The 26126-nt window shown below is 40.9% G+C and overlaps 1 protein-coding gene across 1 annotated transcript in view; it reads left to right on the top strand.

Annotated features, from left to right (window-relative positions):
* SEC63 (SEC63 homolog, protein translocation regulator) overlaps positions 1–14923 on the top strand; it is a 103265-nt gene extending 88342 nt beyond the window's left edge. Inside the window, exons 17-21 of the mRNA XM_006258510.4 lie at positions 855–1013; positions 2099–2200; positions 12588–12686; positions 13806–13910; positions 14502–14923. Coding sequence (XP_006258572.1) covers positions 855–1013; positions 2099–2200; positions 12588–12686; positions 13806–13910; positions 14502–14645 — 609 coding nt within the window. The 3' untranslated portion in view covers positions 14646–14923. The remainder of the gene's footprint in view (positions 1–854; positions 1014–2098; positions 2201–12587; positions 12687–13805; positions 13911–14501) is intronic.
* The last annotated feature ends 11203 nt before the right edge of the window (positions 14924–26126 follow it).

Raw genomic sequence — 26126 nt, 5'->3', positions numbered from 1 at the left:
GAAACCACACGTGTATATATATATTCAGGATTTTTCTCCCAGAATAAAAATGGGTGCTCTGGAAGAAAAATACCCTGAGAACAACCTGGGTTAAAATATTCCTGGAAGAGTTGATGTCTGTACATGTTCTGTTCTGAGAGAAGCTACAGCACAGTCCTCCAGTATCCCAGGGTATTTTGTCCCTCCCCATCCCCACCCCAGGAGATAGCCTGTTGCTCACTGGACTCAATTGCTTTAGCCAGGCAGGAAGCAGAACACCTCCTTTGCAATTCCCACATTGTGCTACAGGGAGACACAGGTTGACCCTGAGCAGTCTGGGTTAGCCCATCAGAGCTGCCCTGTGCACTGCTGCTATCTGTCTCCAGGCAGAATGAGGGAGCTTGTAGAGCATGCTGAGCTCTGTGCACATGGGACCCCTGGCTGTGTAGCATCAGCACTGCAAGGTCTCTGCTCTTCAGGGGCTTAGCATTCAAATGTGTGTTCAGACATTTTGGGGTAAGTTTTTCTACTAGGAGAACAAACCCAGGAGAATTCTCCCAGATCATTTGAATGTGTGCACACAACCTAAATATGAGTTCTGTATGCATCTTGGACATTGCAGTTTGTTCAGTACAATGAGAGATTAATTCTCACTTGGATGTCAGATGTAATCATGAAGTTATTTTGCATTTCATACAAGGGAGACTAACTGACACAGCATGGTTCCCGCCAAATATTGTTGGGTCAGATATTAAGTACAAATCTTGGTATAGGACTTGAAATCCCACCGTCAGACTTGGGGAAGCAAAATTCTACCCTTGAGAATAAATACAGTCAAACTAAATTACAGAGTTGCTCTTTTATGTCTGATTTAGGAAGTTGTGGTAAAGGAGGAAGATGAAGACATTTCTGATAAAGGGAGTGAATCTGATGAAGAAGAAACTAACAGAGACTCTCAGAGTGAAAAAGAGGATGGAAGCGATAGAGATTCTGACAGAGAGCAAGATGAAAAACAAAACAAAGATGATGAAGCTGTAAGCCTCATTTTGTGACGGAGGGTGGTGCTGGTTCTAAGGTTTGGGGGAGCAAGTATTTTTATCTCACGCTCACCACTAGTGCAGGCTGAGCAACACAAGGTGGAAGGAGTAGCATCTAAATCTCTCAGGAGAAATTTATATCAAGCCTTGTTTTGCCAGTTGGAGTGTGGCAATGAAGCTTGTTCCTTAGGGAGAACAGTCAAGAATCCTTATGGAGGGGAAAACGAAGTGTTAAAATCACAAGAGAAATGAACAGCTTGATTTTTAGGGAAAGAATGTTCTGAAGTTTTTCAACTTCTTTTGACAGTTAATTAACTCAGATGCAGTAAGATTCCATGCCTACATGGAGCTGTATTTTGCTGTATAGACAATACTCTCTGGTATACGGTTTCCTTGTGATTTTAAAGTAATTGATACACAGGAGCTGTTAAGTCTTGTATAATGCATGCTACAAACACGCAGTGGCAGGAGGAGAATTGGTATACATGCTTCTGTATAGGAAATCTGGTTATTGAGAATTAAGCTGATGTACATTAACTCCTACTAAGCTCAGGAAGGGGTTTGGCGCTATTGTGCTAGGCACTGCTCTCATGCCATAAAGCTGATGTCTGCACCAAAGATCATAAATCTAAAGTAGAAGATGAGAGAAAGCAGGTGGCTGTAACAAACAGTGTGAGACAGTTAAATGCCGTAAATAATGATTGCCTACCAACTGTTTAGCCGTCATTGTTTTGTATTGATGATTGTAAAAAAGAGATTTGTGGAAGAACAATGTGGGTGGTCCTTCTGATTTTTTTTTTTTTTTATATTGAACTGGCTTATTTTAAGGGCCTCTATGTAGCTGAGCTATAGTATGTTTCCATGCTGTTTGATTTTTTTTTTTTCTTTTAAACTGTTCAATGGAATTTGACCACTGACTAAACTTGCCTTTTTCTTATATAACATACACGTTGGCATAAGTGTTTCTGTGCTATCTGTACACTATTTTGGAAGTACTGGGATTTCATTTTTAATAAATAAAAATAAAAGGTATAACTAGGGTTACAGCATAATTTTTTTACATCCTTGTTGTCTTTTAACAGGAATGGCAAGAATTACAACAAAGTATACAGCGAAAGGAGCGGGCTCTTTTGGAAACCAAATCAAAGATAACACATCCTGTTTACAGCCTTTACTTTCCTGAGGTCAGTAATATCAGGCTTCCTTAGAGCTTTTCAAGATGAGACTTAATTCAACAAAAGTATACAATTAATAGTTACATTTACTTTAAAATCACTTAACTTACATGGGGCAACATTGTTTCCAGTCATGCCTTTAAAAAAAAGAAAGTGGTTGTGCAATGTAGCTTTTTTTTGTGTGTACTTGTTTTGTTTTTGGAAAAATATCCTTTTTCACTGGATTATCAAGCCTTGTGTTGAACTCTCAAGGTCCTGTTGAGCAGACCTGGCAACATGACATCTGGTCCACTTTCTTCTCCAGCATCACACAGCTCTATTTTCATATACCACCCTATTCCCTAACAGTTCTTCCCCCTTGGTGTTCCAGTAGGCTTAAAAGAGAAGGTAGTCAGGGGCCTCTCTTCTCTGCAGTATTCCCTAATCGGGAGAAGCAAATCACTTCTTTCCCCAAATTGCTTTGGTTGATGGGTAAGCCATGCCAGGCACTTTTCTTTCTGTTGCTGTTTCTCATGGAAAAATGAAGGTACAGGAGAGTGTGAGGACCAACAGAAGAGAGTTGAAGTGTGCTCCTCGTGGCCCTCCATTTCCTTACCCCTTTCAGAGCATGCCACTCAAGTCCATGTCAGTGACTGCACTGACTTCATTCTTTGACCAGCTTTCCAACACCTGAGCCCCTTGTCAGTGCCCTCTCTTCTGTTGGGAGGAAGGCTGGAGAAATAGAACTGAGTTGTTTTGGATCAGCAGAAAGATGGGATATAGCACAGGAACAATCTAATGACCAACAGCAGTGATGTCCCAACACAAGAATACCATATGTACTGGCACCCTGCTTGCTGAATACTGAACATGTGTACATTATATGATAAATTCTGATCTCATTGCTAGGAAAGAGTTCTGGTTTGGGTCTGGTCTAGTGAGTAGGAGCTGCCCAACCTCAAACACTCAGCCTTCTTTACACAAATCACCATGGAGTTGCTAAAGGTTTCCCCCATTTCGCAGTTCCTCTGAGGAATTGTTCCAAGACATTGTCTTTACTTACCCCTCACTAAGCATGTTGGATCAGTCATGTATGCCAGCAGACTATTTACAGTTACCATCACAAGAGCATCATACAGGGTTGAAGGCAAAACTTGCAAAACTCAGGATTATGGTGAGGTATACTTGTAAGTATGTGTTTATCTCTCCTTACATAAGGTAAGTCTTCAAACTTGCTTCAACTAATCTTTCCACTGTTTAGTACAACTGCATTTAACACTGTGCCTCCATTTGCAGTGTATGCAGATAAATGCTACACATTGTCCATATATTATTTATGATACCACCTGTACTGGATAATATAAGCCCAAGGGGGCAGACTTAAAGTTGCATTGTAGAGGTGGCATGTACCTTAATTCTGTTTCCTAGTTTTCACAGGCTTAAGTGTGATCAGATTTAGCATGTTGGAAGGGCAGCTGTTGCCATGAGGCACCCTTAATTCTGCTTTAACAAAGTTTTTGGGCAGTTGATTGGTCTGGGTTTGCCAGGGCTGTAACTTCATTCTATGCATATTCCTAAATAAATAATTCTCTTCTGTTCCCTCAGCCAGATATTCAGAAACTGCACAGATTGCAGTTTTGACATTTTTAGGTAAAAATCTGCCCTGGTATTCCAACTTCATGAACATACTGGTTCCCTGGCATGCCTACACTTGCACCCATCTGTTAAAGGGCACTTTGCCCGCTTCCATGGTAGCGTGCCAGCTTCAAGCAGGCATACGCTGTAAATTCCAACCAATGATCAGTTTTTAAAAAGAGAAAGAGAGAGTGACACTTCTGTGAAATTGTCCCCTGTGTGACAAGCAATAGCAAATTAGGGTTGGATGTTTAATTACAAGGCGTTGTATCTGTTGAACCCTGTGAATGCTGTATCAGTGAGTGCCTCCTGGTTTTTTTTTTTTGTGGGAGGGTGGAGTTGGTTTCTTACTAACAAAAATAATGATTAATAATATTAATCCCAACCTGGTGGCTTAATTCCTGCCCCAGAGAACATAACTTTCACTCAGTGTGTCTAAGAATGTATGGGAAAGAATATTTTAATAACACAGCATTATAATGCACAACCTTGGTTATCTCTTGAGACATTACTGATGAGAAATGGCAAGTAGCATTTCACTGTAAGGGATCTAATTGATGAAGTCCCTTCTTAGTATTTGTCTGTGTGTACTTCATACGTTCTTATCTCATACATACAGATATATCTTCTGCATAGGATCCTTCTTCTCTACTAATTAAAAAAAATAATCTGCTCATGATGCCTTATTTTATTTTGTTAAAATTCATACTTAACATTAAAAATTCATCCGTCCCTTGTGTCTGTGTGGGACAGCCATGAATAGAGAAAACTGATAAACAGACTTGGAGAAGATGCTTATTTTTTAGTTAAAAAAACCAAACCAAACAAAACCCTCTAGACTTCTAAAAGTAACTTTGTCTTAGTTCGCACCCGTCTTGTCTTAAGCATCTGTTATTCTAAACACACAGAGCAAAGCTGCTACTGGTAAAGATGCAGGTGCTTTCTCTTGATATACTGTAAAATGGAAAATTAACATATCAAGTTACTCTCCTCACTTTAGGCTGATCAGTGCAAATTAGGTTTTTGTTCTAATCAGTCTGAGCTGTTGCTAGTACAATAAAAACTCAGGATTTCCTTTGTCTTGTGTTAAAAATATACCATGCTATTAGTGCAGTATGGATATTTCAATGAGATTTCTAGGATTCTTACTAGTTTTACAATTTTAAGCATTTTAAAAAAGCAAAACATACAAAATACATTCAACATATTTTTAGTCTTATTTTTAATTTAATTTTGAGTTGATTTAGGCCTCTGAAATATCCACAAGTAAAAAAAAAAAAAAAGCTTAAATAATAGTTGAGGTCGTAAGTACATTTCAGTGACGTTCAGATAAAGCTTCAAATGCTGCCCCTTGTTAACAAGCCTCCCATGTGAGGAGTTTGGAGGTGAGCCAGAGCTGTTGCTGAAAGTCCCAAGACTAGCCCACTGCCCTTCAGCTCAACTTACCAGAAGAGGGTTTGTTTGTTTTTTTTTTAAACTATAGAAACTATCTAACACTGAAGCAACATCTTGGCTTTATATGTTAATTAACCCTGAGGCAATCTGCGTCCAAGTCTCCTTTTAGAAAGGGATTTTAGTTTTACAAAGTCAATTATTTGGTAGGCTGCCAGGTGAAATGAATGAGCAATAGGTTGCCCAAAGTCATCTATCTTTACTTTGCCAGGAGTGGGCTGGTGAGGATGAACTGGGCCTTGCCTTCCATAAGCTGTCAGTCCTTGCTCACACAAGGCAAGATATGTCCTTCTGCCTCAGCCCACCAACCCTTGTTTGTGCCAGATTTTTGGCATTAAAGATTAAATGCTTCTTCCTGGCTAAAGCACCTGAGGCACTGCTAGTGTAAGGCATGCTAGGGCAGTGGTTCTCCTACCTTCTTAGACTCAAGGCACCCTTTGGAAGATGCCAGCTCTTCGCTTTCACTTGTTTTTAACTACAGAAAAATAGAGCAGTTCTTCTGCTGCAAAGAACTAAAAAATGACAGCAGGGCAGAACATTTTTGATGCTATGAATTCAAATTTGAAATCTCTGGACTTTTTTGTGAATTATGTATAGGTGTTTGCACACCCAATAGTGTTAATATCATATGGCACTTTATGGTATTGTTAAAAGGATCTCAGAACACCCCAGCATGCTGCAACACTCTGGTTGAGAATCAGACCAGAGTGCTGGGCCCTTGGTCAGTACCTGACATTGCAACTCCCCATAGAAAGTCTCAGCCAGGAGCATGATGATTTCCTTAGAACAGAGAACTGCGCAGAACCTACTCAGGGGAAATAGCTTGCAGCTTTCAGAGACCTCAGCACCTGGAAAGGGAAAAACAAATGCCTCCTTTATAAGGCAGAGGTTCATATTGTTAATTAGCAAATGAGTTAAAATCGGGGTTTAGATCTTTTCCCTTTTGCCTTCCTAATTTGAGTGCTTTTCCGCTGTAAAAAGCCTTTTTCTTGGTACTGTCTCTTGGTCTTGTCCCTTTTCCACTCTTCAGCATGTATAAGTGTGCAGAGAAGCTTGCTTCTCCTATGAAGCACAGCCTAAAGACCCAGTGTAATGGAAACTGTACTGATCTAGCTTCAGCTGATGTACTTTTACTCTGGCAAAGAGAAAGGGGTCTGCTCTTAGGCACAATACCTCCTTTATTACTGCTTGCCTGGTTTTTAGCCCCTGCCAGAGAAGGGAACACAGAGTGGGAAGTGTTTCTTTTTCACCCTTACCCCTCTTGGAAGAGGCTCCATTCCCCATGCAAATGTACAATCCTTGGATTTCCGCAAGGCAAAGAGAAACCTTTTCCTGGGTGCATCTACATGTGTACTTAATGCAAAGCAATAAACTCTGGAGCAATTTTGGTTGGAGTAAACTACTCCTGGGCACAGCAGCAATTTGAGCTGGGGCAGAGCAGTTTATGCCAGGACCACTCAGCCCCAGGCTTCAAGTGGTGGTGTTGGGCAGTAGAGGGGCTTGGCTGGGGCACAAGGGTGCTGAAAGTGCAGAGCCACATGGCTAGGCAGCAGGCAGGAGCCTGGGTTCCCCGGTTGGCTGGGGTGATTAGGCACAATTTATGCCTGCAGTCAGCATCTACACATGCCTTATTTGCAGTAAATTACACTGCCATAACATAGCATTGTCCATGACAGTACTATCTTACAGCGGCATAAATTATTTTCTTGCAGCTTAATAGTGTTGCATGTGTATAGTGACACTTTCCTTCACAGCAAATTTGTCTACTCTGTAGTTAAGTGCATGTGTAGATGTACCCCTTGAGCATCTCCCCACATGCAGAGGCATGTATTTCCAGGGGCACGAAAAGCATCCACACAAGTCTTGTGCTACTGCTTTGTGCCCCAGGACATACCCCCTACACGTGTACTCTAGCATGCTCCAGATTGTCCCGGGTGGGGTAGGGGAGGGTGCAGCTAGTATCTGTGCTGGCCCCAGCAACCGTACATGGGATCCTGAGGGCTTCCCGGGGCAGCAGTTGCTCTGATCCAGTGACATGGAGACTGGCTGATAGCCGGCGCATGGTTCTAAATGGCCAGGCCCCATTTCTGGTGGCACACGTGGCTACTGTCTGCAGTTTGCTGCTTTTTGTGGCATGTTTCTTTTTTTTTGCTTTGATACTGGGACATTCTGGTATCAAATTTTGGCACCACGCTGCAAATTTGTAGCTCAGTCCACAGTTGCATGTTTGCTGCTTGCTGTTTGCGGCACCACAAGCAAATTTGAGGCACCGCAAACTGCAGGTGCGCACTTGTCTGGATGTGCCCCCTGTGTTCAAATTTCCACCTGCATTTCAGAATCCTGAGTGGTGTTTTGGACTATCCTAAACTACTCAAATAGGCATTAGCCATCTTTGGGGGATAAAGCAGGAGGCACTCTCTCATGCTGGCTGCTTTCATAATGAAGGTATCTTTTATCAGTACACATTCTTGGCTGGTTTCCAGCTCAAGATGAGTAACATGCCATCCCTGTCCTGTGAACAGAAGCACTCTGTTCTCCTCAAAACTCCCCCCCTCCCCCCCCACCCAACCCACAAAATACTGCATTAATTCGGTTGTTTTCAAGGAACTTACTGATATTTCAATAATATATTTTCCTTTGAGTATTAATGGATGTATAGTTCCAACAGGAGACTTCCTCTGAGTACATCATAAAATGTTGGCATGTTAGTAATCTAGGAAGGTGTCTATGAAGAAGGAATCCTGATTCCCTCTGTAAGGTTCTGAATGACAAAAGGGAGAAAAAAAGGTGTTGAAACCTCATCTGAGGAGGACTTCTAGAGACCTACTTTGGAAGCAGAATCACTCAGTCCCCAAAAAGCTTCTTAAATTGTGAAGCTCCTGCCTGATATGAGCATGCTCTTATTTTTGCCTGTTATTGTGGAACAGTAATTAGTATTCTGCTTATTCTTCCCACCCCCTACAAGCTTTCATATTCTTTGCTTGTTGCTTCCCAGTCGTGTTGACTGAGGGAAAAAAACTCTACAGCAAACTGATTAATTTCTTAGTGGACAGGAGATTTGTTTTCCTTCTAAGCAGTTTCTCTACCTCATCCAGTCCACCTTGATAGCCTGGTAAATGATTAGAACATACTTTGTAACACATAGGAATCTTTCTCTAAAGGGGGTTGCGAAAGGAAGGTAGCACTGGATGTGGAATTATCCTTAGCCTTTCCATTGGTTCACCTTGAGCCCATTTATCTTCTGTCTTCACAGATAGCCAATCATGTGACTGGCCAGCAGTTACTTGAATAGATTCTTGTATGGTTGGAAATTCCTTCTCAAGAGTCCAGAGTCCTAGGTTTTGCTTATTTCAGCACAAAGCTGCCCAAGATTTTGGTGATGGCTTCCAGTCAGACACCTATATCAGACACTGGATAAACTGCCCACAGTGTGTGACTGAGCTCCCTGAGAAGAGTTATGTGAAGGTTGACAGTTTCTAGGCAGGGATTTGAGCATAGGTAGATGGTAAGATATGACAAGTGGGGGGTGACCTTGAAGGTTGTGAGAAGGGGTTGTCTGGCCATTATGGGCTCAGACAGAAGTGCAGCTCCCTGCTGTACCAGAGAATGCTTTACAGAAAGCGTTCTGAGTTGCAACAATCTCCGGCAACAATCTCTGGAACCAAACAGAAGTTTGCTGTTGGTTCCAGGGAAGAGGGGAATCTAGCTGCTGGCTGCCAGCCTGAAGCCTGTTTCCCCTAACAATGGCCCATCCTCCCTCCCAGCCTGTGCTGTTTTCAGAATGGGAGAGGGGAAAGGGAGCAGAGGGAGCTCATCTAGGGATTTCCCAGCCAGGGTGAGGAACCTGAAGTGTGGGGTGGGTGGATAGGAACTCCTTCACCTTGGGGGTGCTCCAATCTATTTGCCCCATCCTCCAGTGCAAGATGAAAAAACCCCAGACCAAATTATCTTTGCTCCCTTTCCCCCCTCCCATTCTGAAAACAGTGACAAGCCGTGAGGCAGTTCAGAAGTTATTGAAGACACTATGTTTTGAAATGTTTTCAACTGGACCCTCATGCAATGAGGATTCAGATTTTTGTGGGATCGGGCCCATTTAAAGTGCTTTGCAGCCGTGCACTTCTTTTTGGTCACAGCTGTTGACTACATTCAGGGGCCAGATTGGTTGAAAGTTGTCTCTTCTGTCTGTGCCCTATCTTAACAATTGTTGTAGGTGGCTGTGGTCCTGTATTTTTGTTGCATTTGGCTCTGGTTAGCAAAACATGAAAGAAGCTAATTCAGGATCTGATCTAATGTGACCTCCTAATTGCTGAAAGCATGCAGGCTGTCTTCCTTTGTTGCACAGCTGTTGGGTGATGATGTGTGAACATGGAGCACGTTAAGGAGAACATTCATTAACAGAGTTAAATATCCAGTGAAGACAAAGCTTCAGTCATATAATTGCCTTATGGTTGATATATTAGTGTTATCTTAATGTTATAGTGTTTCTGTAACTTTAGAAGCACTCTTTGGTGGCCAGACCCAAAGGGCAGGGCTTTGTTTTGGTGTTTCCTGCAACAGCATTTCAAATTACACATATGCACAGCATTACCTACTGATTTTAATACCCCTATTAGTGGGGAGTAGATGCTGAAATCTGCCAGGTATTTTTTTTTCTTTTTGTAAAGCAGTGGGATCTATGGATGTAAAATACTATATGATATCTAGCTGTTATTTACAAAAGAGTACTTTTAAAGGTCTGAACAAAATTGCTAGGAGAGGAGGATCTTATTTCCTGTTCAAGGGAAGCTTTCTTTTATCTAGTAACTTCTTGCTTTTAAAATTTATGGGTGGGTTTCAAATTTTAGTTGGTATGGAAAATTATTTGGTGATGGGACATTAGGTGGAGTCCAGTATGTTCTAACTTTTGATCTTAGAATTTTTTAAAAGTGGAATTTTTGTAAAAGTAGTTAGTGTGATACTGTTTAAATATTAACTGGATTCCACTGAAAAAATAATATGAACTTTAGTGTTTTACTTATATTACCTTTCTTGATTCTTTTGAATAAGCACCAAAAGTTTTAAGGTCTCTCAGGAACCCTGACCTGAGAGAACTTTTACGTCTTTTAAAATTGGATTGTCCTCTTGCAGACTCAAGCAATTCTACAGGTGCATTTAGTGTAGGCAGGGGAAGGGCATTATGCCTTGATAAAGTGGATGATAGGGGATAGAAGCAGACTTTACATGAATCTATAGGATCTTAAACTGTATAGGACATTTAAGAAATGTACATCCAGCTTAGCTTTAAATTCTGAGAGAAATGTCTTGTGTGTTTAGGAATGACATGCGTTATCCCATTGTGTTGTTTGCCATGCCTTTATGCTGTTGTGTCAGAAGCAAAGATTTTTGAAGCCCATGGCGTTCTTGGGTTTCTCAGAGGTCTGCAAAACCTCTTGCATCTGCTGTTCCATCAGGACCAACTTCTGTAAAGACGTCTTCTTATAAGTAGGGAGCTGCCTAATTTGTGGTCTCTGGCTGCCAGTTTCGCAGAGAGAATGCAAGGCCCAGCAGTCATTTGACAGGTGGAGTGTGGTGCCCCCCCCCCCCCCACACACACCCCCCCCTCTGATTGGCTGTGGGGCCCTGGCAGCCTCACCCCTTGCTGCTAATTGGCAGAGGGCTGCTTGTCATGTGGCCCCACCCCTTGCTGCTGATTGGCTACAAGGGCTGCCCATGATTGGCTATGAGGGCAGCCCCAACCCTCCCCACCAGTATGTGGAGATGGCAGGGCTACATGACAGACAGACCTTGCAGCCAATCAGTGGTCAGGGGCATGATCATTTTGCCAGCAGCCTTTCCAGCGAGCAGCTCCCCCTCCTCTCTTCTCTGCCCAGCTGGGCTGCTGCAGCACCCTGAGGACTGCTGGCTCCCTCTGGGGAGCCAGCATTTTATTTTCCATAAAGTTTTTTCTTCCCCTTCTTCCTCCCCCCGCACCCTGCATGGATTTAGTGGGCATTGCCCAGATTTAGTGGAATCCACAAAATCTTCAAAATTGTACATCCCTATTTATTAGTACCAAAAGCACACCTCATCATCCCTGCTTCTGTACTGGGTTTTTGTCTCAAAAATCGTCTTCTATGATTGGATAAACTATTCAGCGCCACATGCACAGCTTCTAAATCACTTTGTGTTTTTACTAAAAGCTCCTCCAGCATTGCAGAACCATGCTGCCTCCAAAGCAGAAGAAGTTTGTATTATGAGGGTTGCTTAGCACTGGAGTTGAGGCAGTCACTTCCAGAGTCATTCTTGAATCCTCTCAGGGTACGAGAAATTAGAAGTATTCTCTTACCCAGGAGAATAAAAAGACAGAAAAAGATAGTCATCCTCCTTTTCCACAAATGTGGGTCAACTCAGCCATAAGGATTACCCCATCCTGTCCTGCCATGACTAAAGCCAAAAATCTTGGCAACAACTTTAGATTACTTGATTATGTATTGCTTTTCCCATATTGGGAATACACTGAGGCCCTCAAAATTGAGAGAAAGAGAGGTAACTTACTCATACTTGTTCTTTTGAGAGTTGCCTCTGGGCATTCATGTTCTCTATGTTGGAATCTTGTTCTGTATTAGCACTCGGATCTAGAGCAACAGTTCTCAACCTTTTTCTGTCCGAGGTCCACCCTAGCATGATATAAAAACTCCACAACCCTCCTGTGCAACAACAGCTGCCTGGCTCCCCAACCCTGGGTGCAGCAGGCAAGCCTCAGCAGCAGGGAGCCCTGGGACCGTGCTCACCTGAGCAGCAGGAGCATGAAGCCTTGCCTGCCCACCTGATAAGGTGGAAGCTATGGTGCTGTGTGTGGGGGCCCTGCCCTCACCCCTAACTCAGGACTCACGTAAGCCCAGGGGGCCAAGGTGGCTCTTCCCCAGCTGGGCAGACCTCCTGAAACCTGCTCATGACCTCCCAAGGAACCATGGCCCTTAGGTTGAGAACTCCTAGTCTAGAGGAAAGAGAATGATTTTGCCGTTCTATGTACTCTCTTTATATGGTGTATGTTGCTGAAGTTTCCTTCACTTGAGTTTATTCATATATGTCAAATAAGAGTTTTTTAAAGAGTTCCACAGTTTAATATCAGAAATGTCCTATCCCTTAAGCACAAATCCACAAAGGAAACTTTTGAGGACCAGCAGCTTTTACTAAGTAGCCTTCAGTGTGGAGCATGTTTTAACATTTGCAAAGATAAGGTAAGAATAAATTACATTGTGCATTATAGTAAACCAGAGTGATACACCAATCCTTATAAATGTTGTGTTTGTACTATCTAGATTTTCATATTCTTTTTTTTCTAAAACAGGAAAAACAAGAATGGTGGTGGCTGTATATTGCAGACAGGAAGGAGCAGACATTAGTATCTATGCCATATCACGTTTGTACACTAAAAGATAGAGAAGAGGTATTGTATTTGTGGAATTTTGTTTCTTAAACATTGTAGGCACTGTTTCTTAAACCGCACTAGAGTTATTTAAATGAGATGGCAGTAGAAATGCATAATCTGATCTGAATGTTATTGCTTTTTAATCTAAATTTTAAATGGTGCAAGTAGAGATGAAGGCAAACTGTGCTCCATCTCTGACATAAAAGTAGGCAAGTCTGATTTTTTTCACTATTTTGAAACTTTCTGATAAAGAATAGGCAGTCTTATTCTGGCTTTTTCAGCCTCACTTCTGGAATGAGAAGAAGGTGCGGCTTATCAGAAGGCGCTGTGATTGATTTTTGTTTGGTGACTAGTAGTCATGTACATGATATGATTTTAAACTAATGTAATTTAAAAGCTATATTGACCTTTCTTTGTAAAAGCAAATTGGTAGTTCACAAATTTCAAGTCACGATTTCTGAAACTAGAGCATTTTGTTATTTTCACTGCTTTACTTCAGTTTCTTACAGATAATAGCCTGTTGTTCTTTCAGCTAGATCTGATTTTCTTATTGGAGATAAATCTACCTACTCAAGTTGACTTGTTTTTCTTTGCCCAAACTGCCAAAGTCTGTCTAAGTTAAGGAATGGAAATGATCATGTCTTTGCTCTTTACCTTTTTTGTAGTGCTTATGAAGTTATAACTCTAAGTACCATAGGTGTATCTGGATGTCATGTGACACACTATTTTTAATACTTAAAAATAGAAATCTACAATTCCTTTCATCTCAAAATTTCCATTAGTATCTCCCTTGATACTAGTTTTTCCTAGAACTTGTTAAAGACGATTAGGTGCTACCTACAATGAAAAGATGACCTTGTGATAAAATTCATTCTTTGTTCAAATTATTGTAACTGTCCCATCTCTGATTTCAGTTGCTATATATAGCATGCATCATGCTGCTGTTTTTACTGTGCTGCAGCCCATAGACAAAGTAGCAGTCTTAAACACCTTTAATTAAATATAAGGAGAATCTGTCAAAATATTACTTTGATTATAGTATTTTTTCATGCCCAAGTACAAAAGCCAAGTATTCATGTAGAGTCTTTTAAGATCCATTCACAACAAAAGAAAATGTAAATGAATTGTGTTTTCTAGGTAGAACTGAAGTTCCCTGCACCAGGCAAGCCAGGAAACTACCAGTACACAGTTTATTTAAGATCGGATTCGTATATGGGTTTGGACCAGATTAAACCTTTGAAGGTGACATTTAACACTATTAGTCTTTCTGTTTAAAATCATGCAATACAGATGTTGCTTCTGTATAGCCATATTCAGCCTTGTGGCAAACATGAAAATGTTTTATTTTTCAAATTAGATCAACATTTTGTTAAGGTTAACATTTCAAATCTGAATAATCCTTTCATGGAAATTGCTCACCTGGTATAATAGGAATGTTAGTAAAGGAACTTTAATCTTAAAGATGATAGATTCCAATCAGATTTTTTTACAGGAAATAGCAGTTATTCCAGCTGTTATACATGAACAGCAGTTGTTATTTACTTAGACTCAGCTGAGCCGGCACAAGTAGATAAATGTTACAGTTGTAGCTTTCTCATTTTCTGAGGTTGTTTGTTTTGTTTCTTCCCTCTCTGCCCTCCCCCCTCAATCAAATAGTAAAGAATTATTTTTGCAAGACTAAGCAGCACATACAACACACTACATTCCTTATTCATAATTTCTTAATGGGGTTACAAAATGTGACTTTTCCCTATTGTTTCTAATTGGTGTGTATTTCCTTTTTTCTGGCTCTTACCACTTTCTTTCTCCTGTCTCCCCAACCACCCTTTACAGCTGGAAGTTCATGAAGCTAAACCAGTGCCAGAAAATCATCCACAATGGGATACAGTAGTTGAAGGTGATGAGGACCAGGAGGACAGCGAGGGCTTTGAAGACAGTTTTGAGGAGGAGGAGGAAGAGGAAGAGGAAGATGATTAAACAGTACTACTAATAGACTACAATATTTGCACACACTGCAAACATTTAGTCTGACTGTGGAACTGTACAATAAACAAGAAACACAGTGCAGAAGCATTGAGAAGGCTGAGTTTAGTTTCTCTTTACCAATTATGAGTGCATTATGTGACTTCTCAGTGAAGGTCAAACAAATCTGTTACTATTGGTACAACTTGGAAGATGCTTATTGCCCATTACAGCCTTTAAGTGCAGGATGGTACATTTGTTTCAATTGAAAATAAAAGCTTTTTTATTATAAATGTCCAAAAGTGTGGGCTATGCATTGTCTGATCAATTTAGGGTCCAATAAAATAAACGGTACTATTAGCTAGAAGCAATCTTTAAATCACTTTTTCTGCATTAGGAATTTATTTTAGAAAACATGTAGGTATGTTTGACATCTCAAGTCTCTGTTGATTTGAAATAACACCTGCTCAAGTTTTGATCTCAGTAAATTTTGTGATATTCATTTGATATTTTGCAGTGATACAGCTCAGATCATTCATAGCTTTAAAACATTTTTTTTTAACTTATCCTGGTTGTCATAAATTGGCATCATAACCATAGCCACATTCCGTAGAGTCTTGAGGGCTGCCTTTTAGAATTACTGCCTTTTTTCATTGCCCAGAATTATGTTGCAAATTATAAACTTTCTTGATTAGTTATTAAGATAATTCTTAATGACTTAAAACATTTTTAAACTTCTACTTCAGCAGATCAGTGCAGGATCTGAGTCTTTTGATAAAATATATGTCTGAAAACAATTGTGGGACCATATGTAACGCAAAGTTGGTGGCTTATATGGAGCACCTTTTGTAAAAGGTACACTCTAAAATCTAAAAAACATTCTTAGCTCTTAATCTATCTGACACTGTCAGAATAAAATAAAACATGTCAGGGAGGCATGTTTGGAATCAGTTTTGAATTCCCATCAATAATGTGGATAAAATTTGATAGCCGTTTGCTTTTGGAACAGTGTACATCTCTCTCTTTTTTTTAGCCACTTCTTCCTACAGAGCCTTTAACATGAGAATACCATTTTTTTTCCAAGTAAATATTTATGTAAGGGGAAAATTCATGGCTGCTAGGGTAGTTGGTGTTTCTGTATAGCCTAAGATAAGTGCTCATGAATAGATTCCCCTTTTTTTATTCCCCCCACTCCCTGTATAACAGGTAGAAGTAATAGCTGTAGAAATGCATACAGATGTCAGTTGTGTAGGGAGAGATGTATTTCTATTACTTTGTACTGAGGAACTATAAGACTACAATACCATAAAACATATTGTGGTTTTGTCTCTGCGTGACAAACTGTATTTGTCATACAGTTTACATTTCCAATTTTTGGAAGCTACCCAAGGCCAAAATAAGCTGCTCACTAATTTGTGACCTTGTTTAGTAAAAAGGGATGTCACTTTAAATGCAAATTTACATTGATATATTCTTTGTAATTGCAATAGTTGCAAATAAAATTTGAAAGTGTCCTAAATGTGGATATGGTATCTTTTAAAACACTTCTGTGATACAACAGTTTATGCAGAATTTTATTTTTTTTTTATGTATGGCATCAGCAGCATGTGATGTGCTGACCAAACAAGTCTGAAGATTGGGTTTCCTTTTAAATTACCTAGATGTTTTAACACTACTTGACTCTGGTTATGATTGTTCCTTTTATGCTTTATGGCTCATGATTTTGTAGCCTACTACATGATATAAATAGGTGATGCATTAATTCCTTTCCAGAGGTTTCCAGTAATTTGACTACACAAGGCAGCTCACTGCTGAAAGAAATGCTTGAGGAAGAACAATCGGATATACTGTATAAAATGAGCAAAATAAAGATTAGTCCATTTTGGTTATTCTAATTACATCTGTCACAACACTACTGATCAGTTTTTGTAGTACTCAAAACACAGGAGGTAGTTTGGAGAACCAAACATAATAGATAACATGCACCTTTATGTTCATGTTTTAGGTACTTAAATATCCTGACTTTGGCAGCTTTAGGATATGTGGTATTTCTGAAAGCTGGGTTACTTATTGTTCACAAGTTCACCTCTAATCTTGCGGTGCCACATTTCAAATCAATCTATAATCAACAACTTAAGGCAGCTGTAGAAAAAAATTACATTGGGAAGACATGACCATATAAACATGTGAATCACCAAGCCACAAGTATTAACAATGCTATAATACTAGTTGCACTGTCATATGTTGGGCTCATTCAAGATTCTTTGCTCTCAGTGTAAAAACTCCCATTGATTTTTTTTTAATTGGTCCCTGTCTTCCTTGCTGGGAGGTAAGCCAGTTAAAGCTAGCTATATCAATCATTAAAATAAAATACATTAATGAAAAACACCATGTTTAATTGAAAAACACTATGGGTGGATCCCCACAAACAGGACTGCGTTTCCCCAGGGAAGAACAACAGTATAAGGTGTGCCACTGCTACTTGTCACCAGGGGATGCCCATGCCACACAGCACCTTGCCCCTGATAGGGTAGGGGGGAGGCTGGGGCCAGCAACTGTGCTGATCCCAGCAGCCTACCTGGGGGTCCTGGGGGCCTCCAGGAGCTGCAGCCCCTGCAATCCTGCAGCAGGAAGTCAAGCTGGCAGCCAGAGCGTGGTTCTGGCCTGCCAGGTTCCAGCTTTGGGCAGCACACACTGCTGCCACATGCACCACCCCACTTTATTTAGGTGTGGGATTTTTTGACCCCAGGATCTCCCAGGGTCAAACCCCTCCCTCACCCCCACCCCCCCATGCTGCAAAGTAGAGCAGAAAATGCCTACGTGTGCAGTGTAGCAGATGGGCCGGTAGCGCTGCATACCATGTGTCTGTGCTCATCTGGACATGCCCTGTGATAGCAATAGCCACCCTTTTATGAAGTTGTACAGCAGTGAGAAGGGGTGGGAAGTTTTGTTTCAGCATATGGTTCCAATAAAGGAACTAGACATGACATTTCTTTTCAACTTAAACAGTGAGTCAATAGATTTTATATAGCTGAAGCTGAAGTATCCTGGAGAAGTGAAATCTCCCTCCTGCCATGTCCACTCTGAGCCAGGATGTGGTTGGTAATTCTTAGGTTAGTTGTGTAGTCATGTACAGCTTCTGAAGCCAAGTTCACACGGATTTTTCTGGCCCAAGCATCAGCCTGCATTCCAGTCCAGTGTGTCAAGACTTTTTCACGTGCAGGAATTGTGGATGCCCCTATACACCTTTTCAGGACAGTTCCACTTGTATCTCCTTCAAGAACCTCCAGTGTAGGTCATGAATCCTGTGGAAAGGTTTCTGTTCACACTTTGAACAAGGGAACATTCACTGGGGGTTCTGCTGCATGCAGTGGTCCAAAGCAATCTAAATGAGTTTCCTTTAGATCCAAATTAGTCAATTCAAGTACATTGTTCTATTATGACATTAACATGCTTATGAATCCCAATTTATATCCGCAGCTATGTATGTAGTGTATAGGTATATTGAACAATCAAGCTGGCCTTTATTTGTAGTGTATAAAATTGTTCCACATGGAAACAAAGATCTGAATAATGCCAACACTTTTATGAATGAATGCTTTAAAATATATATATATTTCCCAATCACTTACCCTACTGAAGTGTTGATCCTGATGTATAGCAATTGAAAATACATCATCAAGTAAAAAAAAAAAAAGCCTTTTGGAGTACAGTTCATTAAAACAGCAAAACAAAATCCTAATAAGAATGTCTTTTTCTGTTTCTTAGATTTATTTGTTTTAAGCTGTTTAATGTAGTTCCTTATGTTACTCCAGCAGGGGGAGACAGGAACACAAGTTTCTTTTAGGGGAGACAAGAATTTTGTTCAAAATGATACTTGCTAATATATATATTTGTTCTGGGACTTTCCTCCTTCAGAGGAGGGAGGAAGAAAAGGCTATTCTCTGAAGCTTGTATTATTTATATATATAAAAGCATTATTTGAAATGCAAAAGTTATATCTTTCTAGATTGTAGCAAATTCACCAGAAATACTGATGAAATAATTATCTTAGAACTCATCTTTTTTAAAAAAAATTGGTGATTTCAGTTCTAAGTAGTAGATCTTAAGCACTTTTTAAATTAACTGAAGATGGAGAAGTACATCAAAAAACTTTCATATGTAAGGCTATGTCTTATATGTCAAATACACAAAAGCAATGTTTTTTAATTAAACCACTAGTGAATGAATGTAAACGTTAGAATGTTACAATACACATACTTGCTGATATAAACAACTGTGTGCACTCCTAGTTTTAAAACATAATTTTTCATTTTCTTGATAGCTATCCTTTAATCCTGATGAAACTAAATATTGCTGAAGTTAACCCATTTCAAAATTGGAATAAGAGATTTTATTTTTCAAAAAAGGCACAGGTACGGTGACCATATGTCCCTGTTTAGCCTGCATCCCTGGATTTCAGGAGCTGGTTCCAGCCGGCTGAGAATTAAAATGGGCATCCCAGAAATGCAGGGGTATGAGGTACAGCCTGGGCAGGAGTCAGAGCAAGGTGGAGAGACTTGCAGGTGGGCAGGCAGGCACTGTTGCCTGCCCAGCACATAGCCCTGCCCCTGCCGACTTGCGAGAGTGCTGGGGTGGGGGAGGGTGTAGCTGGGAAGTGTCCCAGATGATGTCCTGGATTTCCAAGTCAAGGGTGGAGTTCAAAACACAGGCCAGGGTTGGGGGCCAGGAATCAGATGCCTAGTTCCTGAGTGCAAAGGATAAACCACAGGTTGGAGTAAGAACAGAGCCAAGCCTAGCCAGGATGAGGAACTAGAAGGCTTGCCAAAGCAGACTAAGGTCAGAACTGCTGCCCGGCCTGGGAATTTGTTGCCATAGCTGGGGCTGAATGGATAGGCCAGGCTCGCAGCAGCCAATCAGGAAGCTAGCTAGTTCATTTGTTGGAGCTTGTATGCCACCGATTCAAAGCAGGTGTGGCTGCCTAGCCGATTCATCCAAGCTGGGCTGTCTGATTAGCACACAGCAACTAAGTGACTCCACCATAGAAGGAAAATTAGCGTTTGCTTTTGAAGCAATAATTGAGGGGTAGAGGATGCTACTCCACTCTTGTGAGCTCATCATGTCATTTTGGGTATGACATGTAACATACTTGTTCAATACTCATCCATTATCACTGTTTTGGGACTACTGCTGCTACTGATTTAATATATCAAATTGGCACGGCCTTTTGCGTTCACTTTTTAAAAATGGAAATAGGAAGTTCAGTTCACTTCTGCATCTGACATTTCCACATAACATACCTGACAAGAGTTTGAGATTTAATTAATGTATGCTTTAAGATGCTCACATGAAATAGAAATAAAATTCTCAAGTATCTAACTTCATGGTGACTGTAACCCAAAGACATATAATATAATGTACCTGGAGGGTCTAGCTGGTGACTGTCAATATATTGTCTTGGATGGAAGATCCTTTCTGTCCTAGATAATATTCTGACTGTTTATAAAATATACTGTTTATACACCCCGCCTCCCGCCATATGTGCACTTAGTATGTTTTTTTAAGGCATATTATCTTATTAGATACCAAATGTTGTAAAATGTCTAATGGGGTCTTAAGTGGGAACTGGGAGGGAGGAAAGTAACTTCCTTTTTATTCAATAGTTTAGGCTGTGATTGAGTACAGCAATCAATAAGAATGAAAGTTAAGACCATGCTTAGTTGCTTTTTAGCTGAGTTGGAGCTTTAATATGGGGGAAAAGGGGGAAAGCTTCAAAAAATGATTACACCAGACTTACAGTACAAGTTCAGATTCTGGATACTCGTGTTTGGTATTGTACAATATACCTAGGTAAGGGATGTGTGGCTTGTACTTGTCTCCTGCAAATTACTTTTAACCCACTCCCTCAAACATAAACTTGCATTCTGTGATTCAATTAAATGCTTAAATAAGTGCATTTAATTGAATTATACATAACACTGAAATTATTATAAAATGTAATTGGCATAAATAGATTTTAAAGTTGATAAATGCATTTTTCTCAGAAAATTATACACACTGAATTTGCATAGAATTTACTTGTGATATAAGACTTTTAACCTTTTCACTCAGTATGGCCTTTTGCATTCACTTTCTAAAAATGGAAATGGGAAGATAAGTTCGCTTCTGCACCTTCCATTTCCACATAATGGAACAAAGAATGTTATCATAGCAACATAAAAAAAATAGGGCTGGAAGGGACCTCAGGTGGTCATTTCACCCAACCCCCGCACAATCCCTACCTAAACCATCCCATACAAGTGTTGGTCTAATCCAGCAGTCAGCAACTTTTTGGAGCTGGAATGACCAACTTCGATCTAAGGCAGATTGCTGCTTCTATCCTTCACAAGATCTGGCTGCAGGATGTGCCCCCCGCCCCTCCTCCCGCTGCCCAATCCCACTTGGATCCAGCCATGGTACAGGCTGAATTCAACCTGGAGATGGCAGGTTATCAATCCCTGTCTAACATTCTTAAAACAACACGACCAACTCCTTGCACCTACCAAGTACAATGCTGAAAAACACCATGATGCCCCTAACTTGTCACAGGTAAAGCAGGGAGACAGGGGCACTCTAAATGTCCTGCCACTACAACAGAACATGGTGAATGATACTTCCTCTTCAATTTCACAAACTTTGCTTTCTTTGAGAGCAAAGGGGCTGGTTTCCTGGCTAAGTGGAGACATTGGCATGCCTTCCCTATTTCCTTCGGATGATCCTGAAGGTTTGTGTGTAAAGAAAGGTTGCAAAATGGGTCCCTTAAATATAATAAAAGGGAATTCTGGGCTGATGGTTGTAGTTGTGTTGGTCTAAGGACAGCCTTATTCGTCTAAGCATAAGCTGTGTTGGTCTATGGCCTGAAGAAGAATGTTTGTCCCTGACAGCTTGCAAAGAACAAATTTTCCAACTATTTAGTTGGTCTAATAAAAGACATCACATCTACCCAAAGAAACTTGTCTGCCAATTCTGGACTGAGTCTTTTATGTCTGGAACTCTAATAATTGCAACGCATTTGTTTCATCTGAACTGTGCTCTACTCAAGCTTTCTTAAACCTGCAGGGAATTTCTACAAGAGACAAGAGAGTGTTCTCCACAGGGGCAAGTATGACTATGAACCTGTAAGAATTCAATTATAAGTTTCTGGACCATCAATATTTTGCAGGAGGAAGACCTGTGGAGCCAACATTTCTCCAAAAACCATGAAATTAGGAGCTTCTGGACCTTCCAGATCATTGCTGTTCAAAAGAATTACTGGCCTATATGCACCACTGGTGCATGCAAGCACACGTCCATTATCATCAACACCAGGCTATGCCAGATCCCAATTTGGTTTCCGAAGGCTGTGTAATGTAAAAGGTGAGCATCTCATAAGAAAATTTTAAAGATTTACAAGTAAGGCTCAAGCTTTTCAGTATAACTTGCAATTGCAGTATACAGGAGCTTCTTTACAATACACTAGCAATAGTGAAAATATTTTCAAGAGCTCTTAACGGTATTCCTGACCTGTTGGAGATTTCCATTCTTGTAGGTGTTAATATCACAATAAGCTGTGATAGTTACCACCCTTTGCTTGTATGGGGTATAAATGCCTGGAGTGATCTGGAAATTTGAAGTAGCTTATTGCAAACTGAGGGGAGTTGAAAGATTATTCCTCTTGATATTATAGGGCAGTGGCAGTGCCCTTATTGGCCCTGCTTTTATCTATTGCAAGTTGTAGAGTCATCCTGGTATTTCTGGCTTTATGCCTTGTCAGTGTGTGTCAAGGTTTGAAGTTTTTGGTTTTGTGGTATCCTTTGAGTAAATTGTTATCTGCATCCTCAGGGGACTGGACTTCATGGAGGCTGTTGATGTTATATTCTTCTAAACATATTCCTGTGTGCAAACAACCCCTGTTCCTAGATATCATCATTTCTTTGAGCTTTCCTAAGGGCTCAAGGGTTAACTTCATGGTGCAGGAGAGCACAGGTCCTCCTGTAACTTTCATTTGATTTTGCACATAAATACAAATAATATATTTTATTTTAGTGCTAGTAGTACACATGCATGCAACTTTGTGTTTGTGTGTGCATACATACTCTGAATGCATGCATATACATATCTAGGTGTAGTCCTTTAGCAATCGTTTCATGAGACAAAGAAAGTAAAAGGCATGGCACTGATGATGCACAGTTCACTTTGCCATTTTATTTTTCTCCAGTGTACTCAGTCACTGGCCTGTGTGTGTGTGTATGCATGTGCATGAGTTTGTGCGTGCATGTAATCAACTATAAAATTTGTCCTTAGTAATTTATGTATGTACAATAATTTATATTCAAGTTGAGTGATCAATTTACTTACAGCACCATTAATTTACTGTGTGTAAATCAAGTTTGATGAGATTAATTTATAATGGTTGAAATATATTCAGTGTAAGTGTCAGGTGGACCAGGATTGCTAGAGTATTGATTACTAGAGTTGGACAACGTGAAATTCCAAAATGTAACTGTCCATGCATACTTCTGTAGGAAGTATGGGACAGGTTGTCATTTGAGTGGTGTGTGCATCCACACCAAAATTAATAATTACTAATAACAGCTCAAACAAACCAGTAGGAGCTAAACCTACAGTTTTGTGCCTTTCTGATGATTGGTACATACCATCAATAGACGGACTGTACCCATCAGCATGCTCCTGCCAACTATTTATTTTTAAAGAAACCTCTTTCCCCAGCTGTTTTCTGTTAACATTTCCTGTGGCATAAATGACTATTTTACACAGACGGACATGCACACACATTATATATCTAATATATAAGAGAATACACACACATTATACATAATATATGAGTATGCACACATTATAAATAATAGCATATACACACTTTATATGTAATATATAACAATATACATGTACACTTTTATATATATGAGAATGCACAAGAGAATATACACAAATATAAACTCTCTTCCTAACGTGATGAAGATTATTTAGCCTTTGCAGTTTACTCCTGTACGTAAGGTTTTATCTCAGTTGTATCTTTTTATTAGTTCCCTCCTGCTGTGGATGTATTAAATGTATTTGATCCCCTCCATTTTTTTTTCCAGCAGTGGTTCAATAATTCCCAGATCATGTTTGCTAAAATGATAGAATGTTGCCCCCTCATCTTTTGTATCAGAACTAGTAATATATGTAATTGAAGTAGTCTAATATATGGTTTGAATGTTAAGTATTAATTTTGATTGATATAGAAGGAGATTAGCTCTGCCCAGACTGTGAATGCTCTGACAATAACTGCATTCAGAATCTCTAGAATAGCCTTAGCCACTCAATACAGCAAGAAAGATTAATATAGCAGCCAGCCAATTGCCGATACCACAATAGCATATTTCACTCAAAAGACCATTTTCAGAATTCTCATTGTGTGGCTGGAAGATTTTACACTGTGCTTTGAAAATCAGGGGCATGGTGTCGATATGTCCTGACACACTCAAGCATGCTCTGCCCAGATGGTCACATGCCCCTAGCAGAAATGCTGGGGTTAGGCCATTCTGCAGGAGTCTCATGAGGCCACCTTTGAGATGTGGTCTGGTGTGTTTGAGAGTGGCTGCATGGAGAGCTCCCACAATAGCTTCACCAGTGCATATCTGGGTTTGGCGCATGTGAGGAGCTGGACAGAGCATGCTTGAGTGTGTTAGGCCAGCATCCTGAAAGCTTTGGGGAGATGATATAAGGGAGAATTCTGGTTACCTCCGAAATGATAAAGAGCAAATGCCAGAGTCCAGGACCCCTAACAGAGAATGATTTTTCTATGACTTATTCTCTAGAGCTCAACCCCCACCTTGTTAAACAAGTGCTCCAACCTCAACTCTAGTAAAGTGGCATTAGGTTTACTCTTTCAGAATAGCATCATAGTCCTGTAATAGTACTTAGAGGCTCCCAGTCAGAGATATAGGGCCCTACCATGCTAGGCACACTACTTGCACAGCAAAAAAAGGGGGCCTGCAAGTAAGTGTGCGTAGAAGCATTTGGGGTGGTTAGCGGGAGGTTAGATCAAGTTAAAAACAGCCACCCAGTTTAAGGTAAATCAGGATGTGAGTGAGCTGGGAGGCTTGTGGGGGCAAGAAGGCTTGAGGGAGATCGGGGGCAAGCAGGGTCTGCAGTGGGGATCTGGGAGATTGTGGGGCTGGTGAGGTCCTGGAAGATTTTGGTGGGATCAGGCAGGCTAGCAGGGTCTAAAGGGGGCTTGAGGGGGTGGGAGGACTCTCTCCCCCTCAGGACAAACAACTCCCCTGGTGAACCAACCCTCCCCCCACCAATCCTGCCTGCCCCTACCCTGACTTACTTCCTTGACTCCTGGCACTGGCAAACACCAGTTAAATTAGCACTGGGAGCAGCTTGTGGGATGGGGATTTGTCAGGTGCGGGGGTGGGCTGGCTGGTCCATGTGGGGGGTTGAATCCCTGGGGTTAGGGTGAGGAGCGGGAACTAAAAATAGCCTGGGGGTGGGGGGAAGGAAGAGTACAGCCCTTGGGCTGGAGCCGGGGGCTGGGCTTTCCTGGCCCAGGGTCTGCACTGGGAACTGTATAGAAGTTCAGTTAAATAGGTCAAAATTAGACTGATCTAAATTAGACTGCTTCAGAGATACAGATCAATCTAACTTTCCTGAACTTCTGTACAGTTTGCACTTAGATCCACCTAACTAGGGATCAAAGGGTGCAGACAGAAGTGCAGCTCCCAGCTGCAACTCGGAGTGATTTCTCGGAAGCGTTGCATTACAACAGTACCCCAGACCAAATAGAAGTTCACTGTTGGTTCCAGGGCGGAAGGGAGCCTCGCTGTGGGCTGGGAGCCTGCAGCCAGGTTCCCATAGCCACAGCCAGGGCTCTCTGCCAGTGCTCACTGTTTTCACAATTGGGGGGGGAGGGGGGAAAGCAGCAAAGGGAGCTAGTTCTGGGTGTTCTCCTCTGCTCCCTTTCCCCCTTCCCATTCTGAAAACGACAGGCTGAGATCTCTGCAAACACAAGTTACAGAAGGTGCCACGTTTTGAAATGTCTTTATCTGGTACCTCATGCAATGAGGGGTCAGATTTTCAACCAAATGGCCGTCTTTGAAGCTGTTTGTAGCCATACACTTTTGTTTGGTCACAGTTATAAATTGCTTTCTGTGGCCAGATCAGGTGAAAACTGTCACTTCTGTCTGCACCCATAGTGTAAGATCTGCATCTGAGTGAACTAAGTTAGATCAGGTGGCCATTTTTAATGTACTCTAACCTCCCTGAATGTCTGTAAGTACCTAAAGAATATGCAGTAGGTACATGTGATGGGAAAGCAGGTGATGTGCTATGTAAGTGCTTAAAATTAAAGGGCAAGGGAGAGGGAGAATAGGCAAGTTAAATGGTGAAACAATTACTGATTACTAGCTTAATAAGAGTGTTAGCTCATCTGCTACCTAGCTGTCAGTGATAGATCAAAACCAATCT

This window comes from Alligator mississippiensis, chromosome 1 (assembly GCF_030867095.1).
Source record: "Alligator mississippiensis isolate rAllMis1 chromosome 1, rAllMis1, whole genome shotgun sequence".
Classification (NCBI taxonomy): Eukaryota; Metazoa; Chordata; order Crocodylia; family Alligatoridae; genus Alligator; species Alligator mississippiensis.
This window is presented reverse-complemented; position numbering and strand designations above follow the sequence as displayed.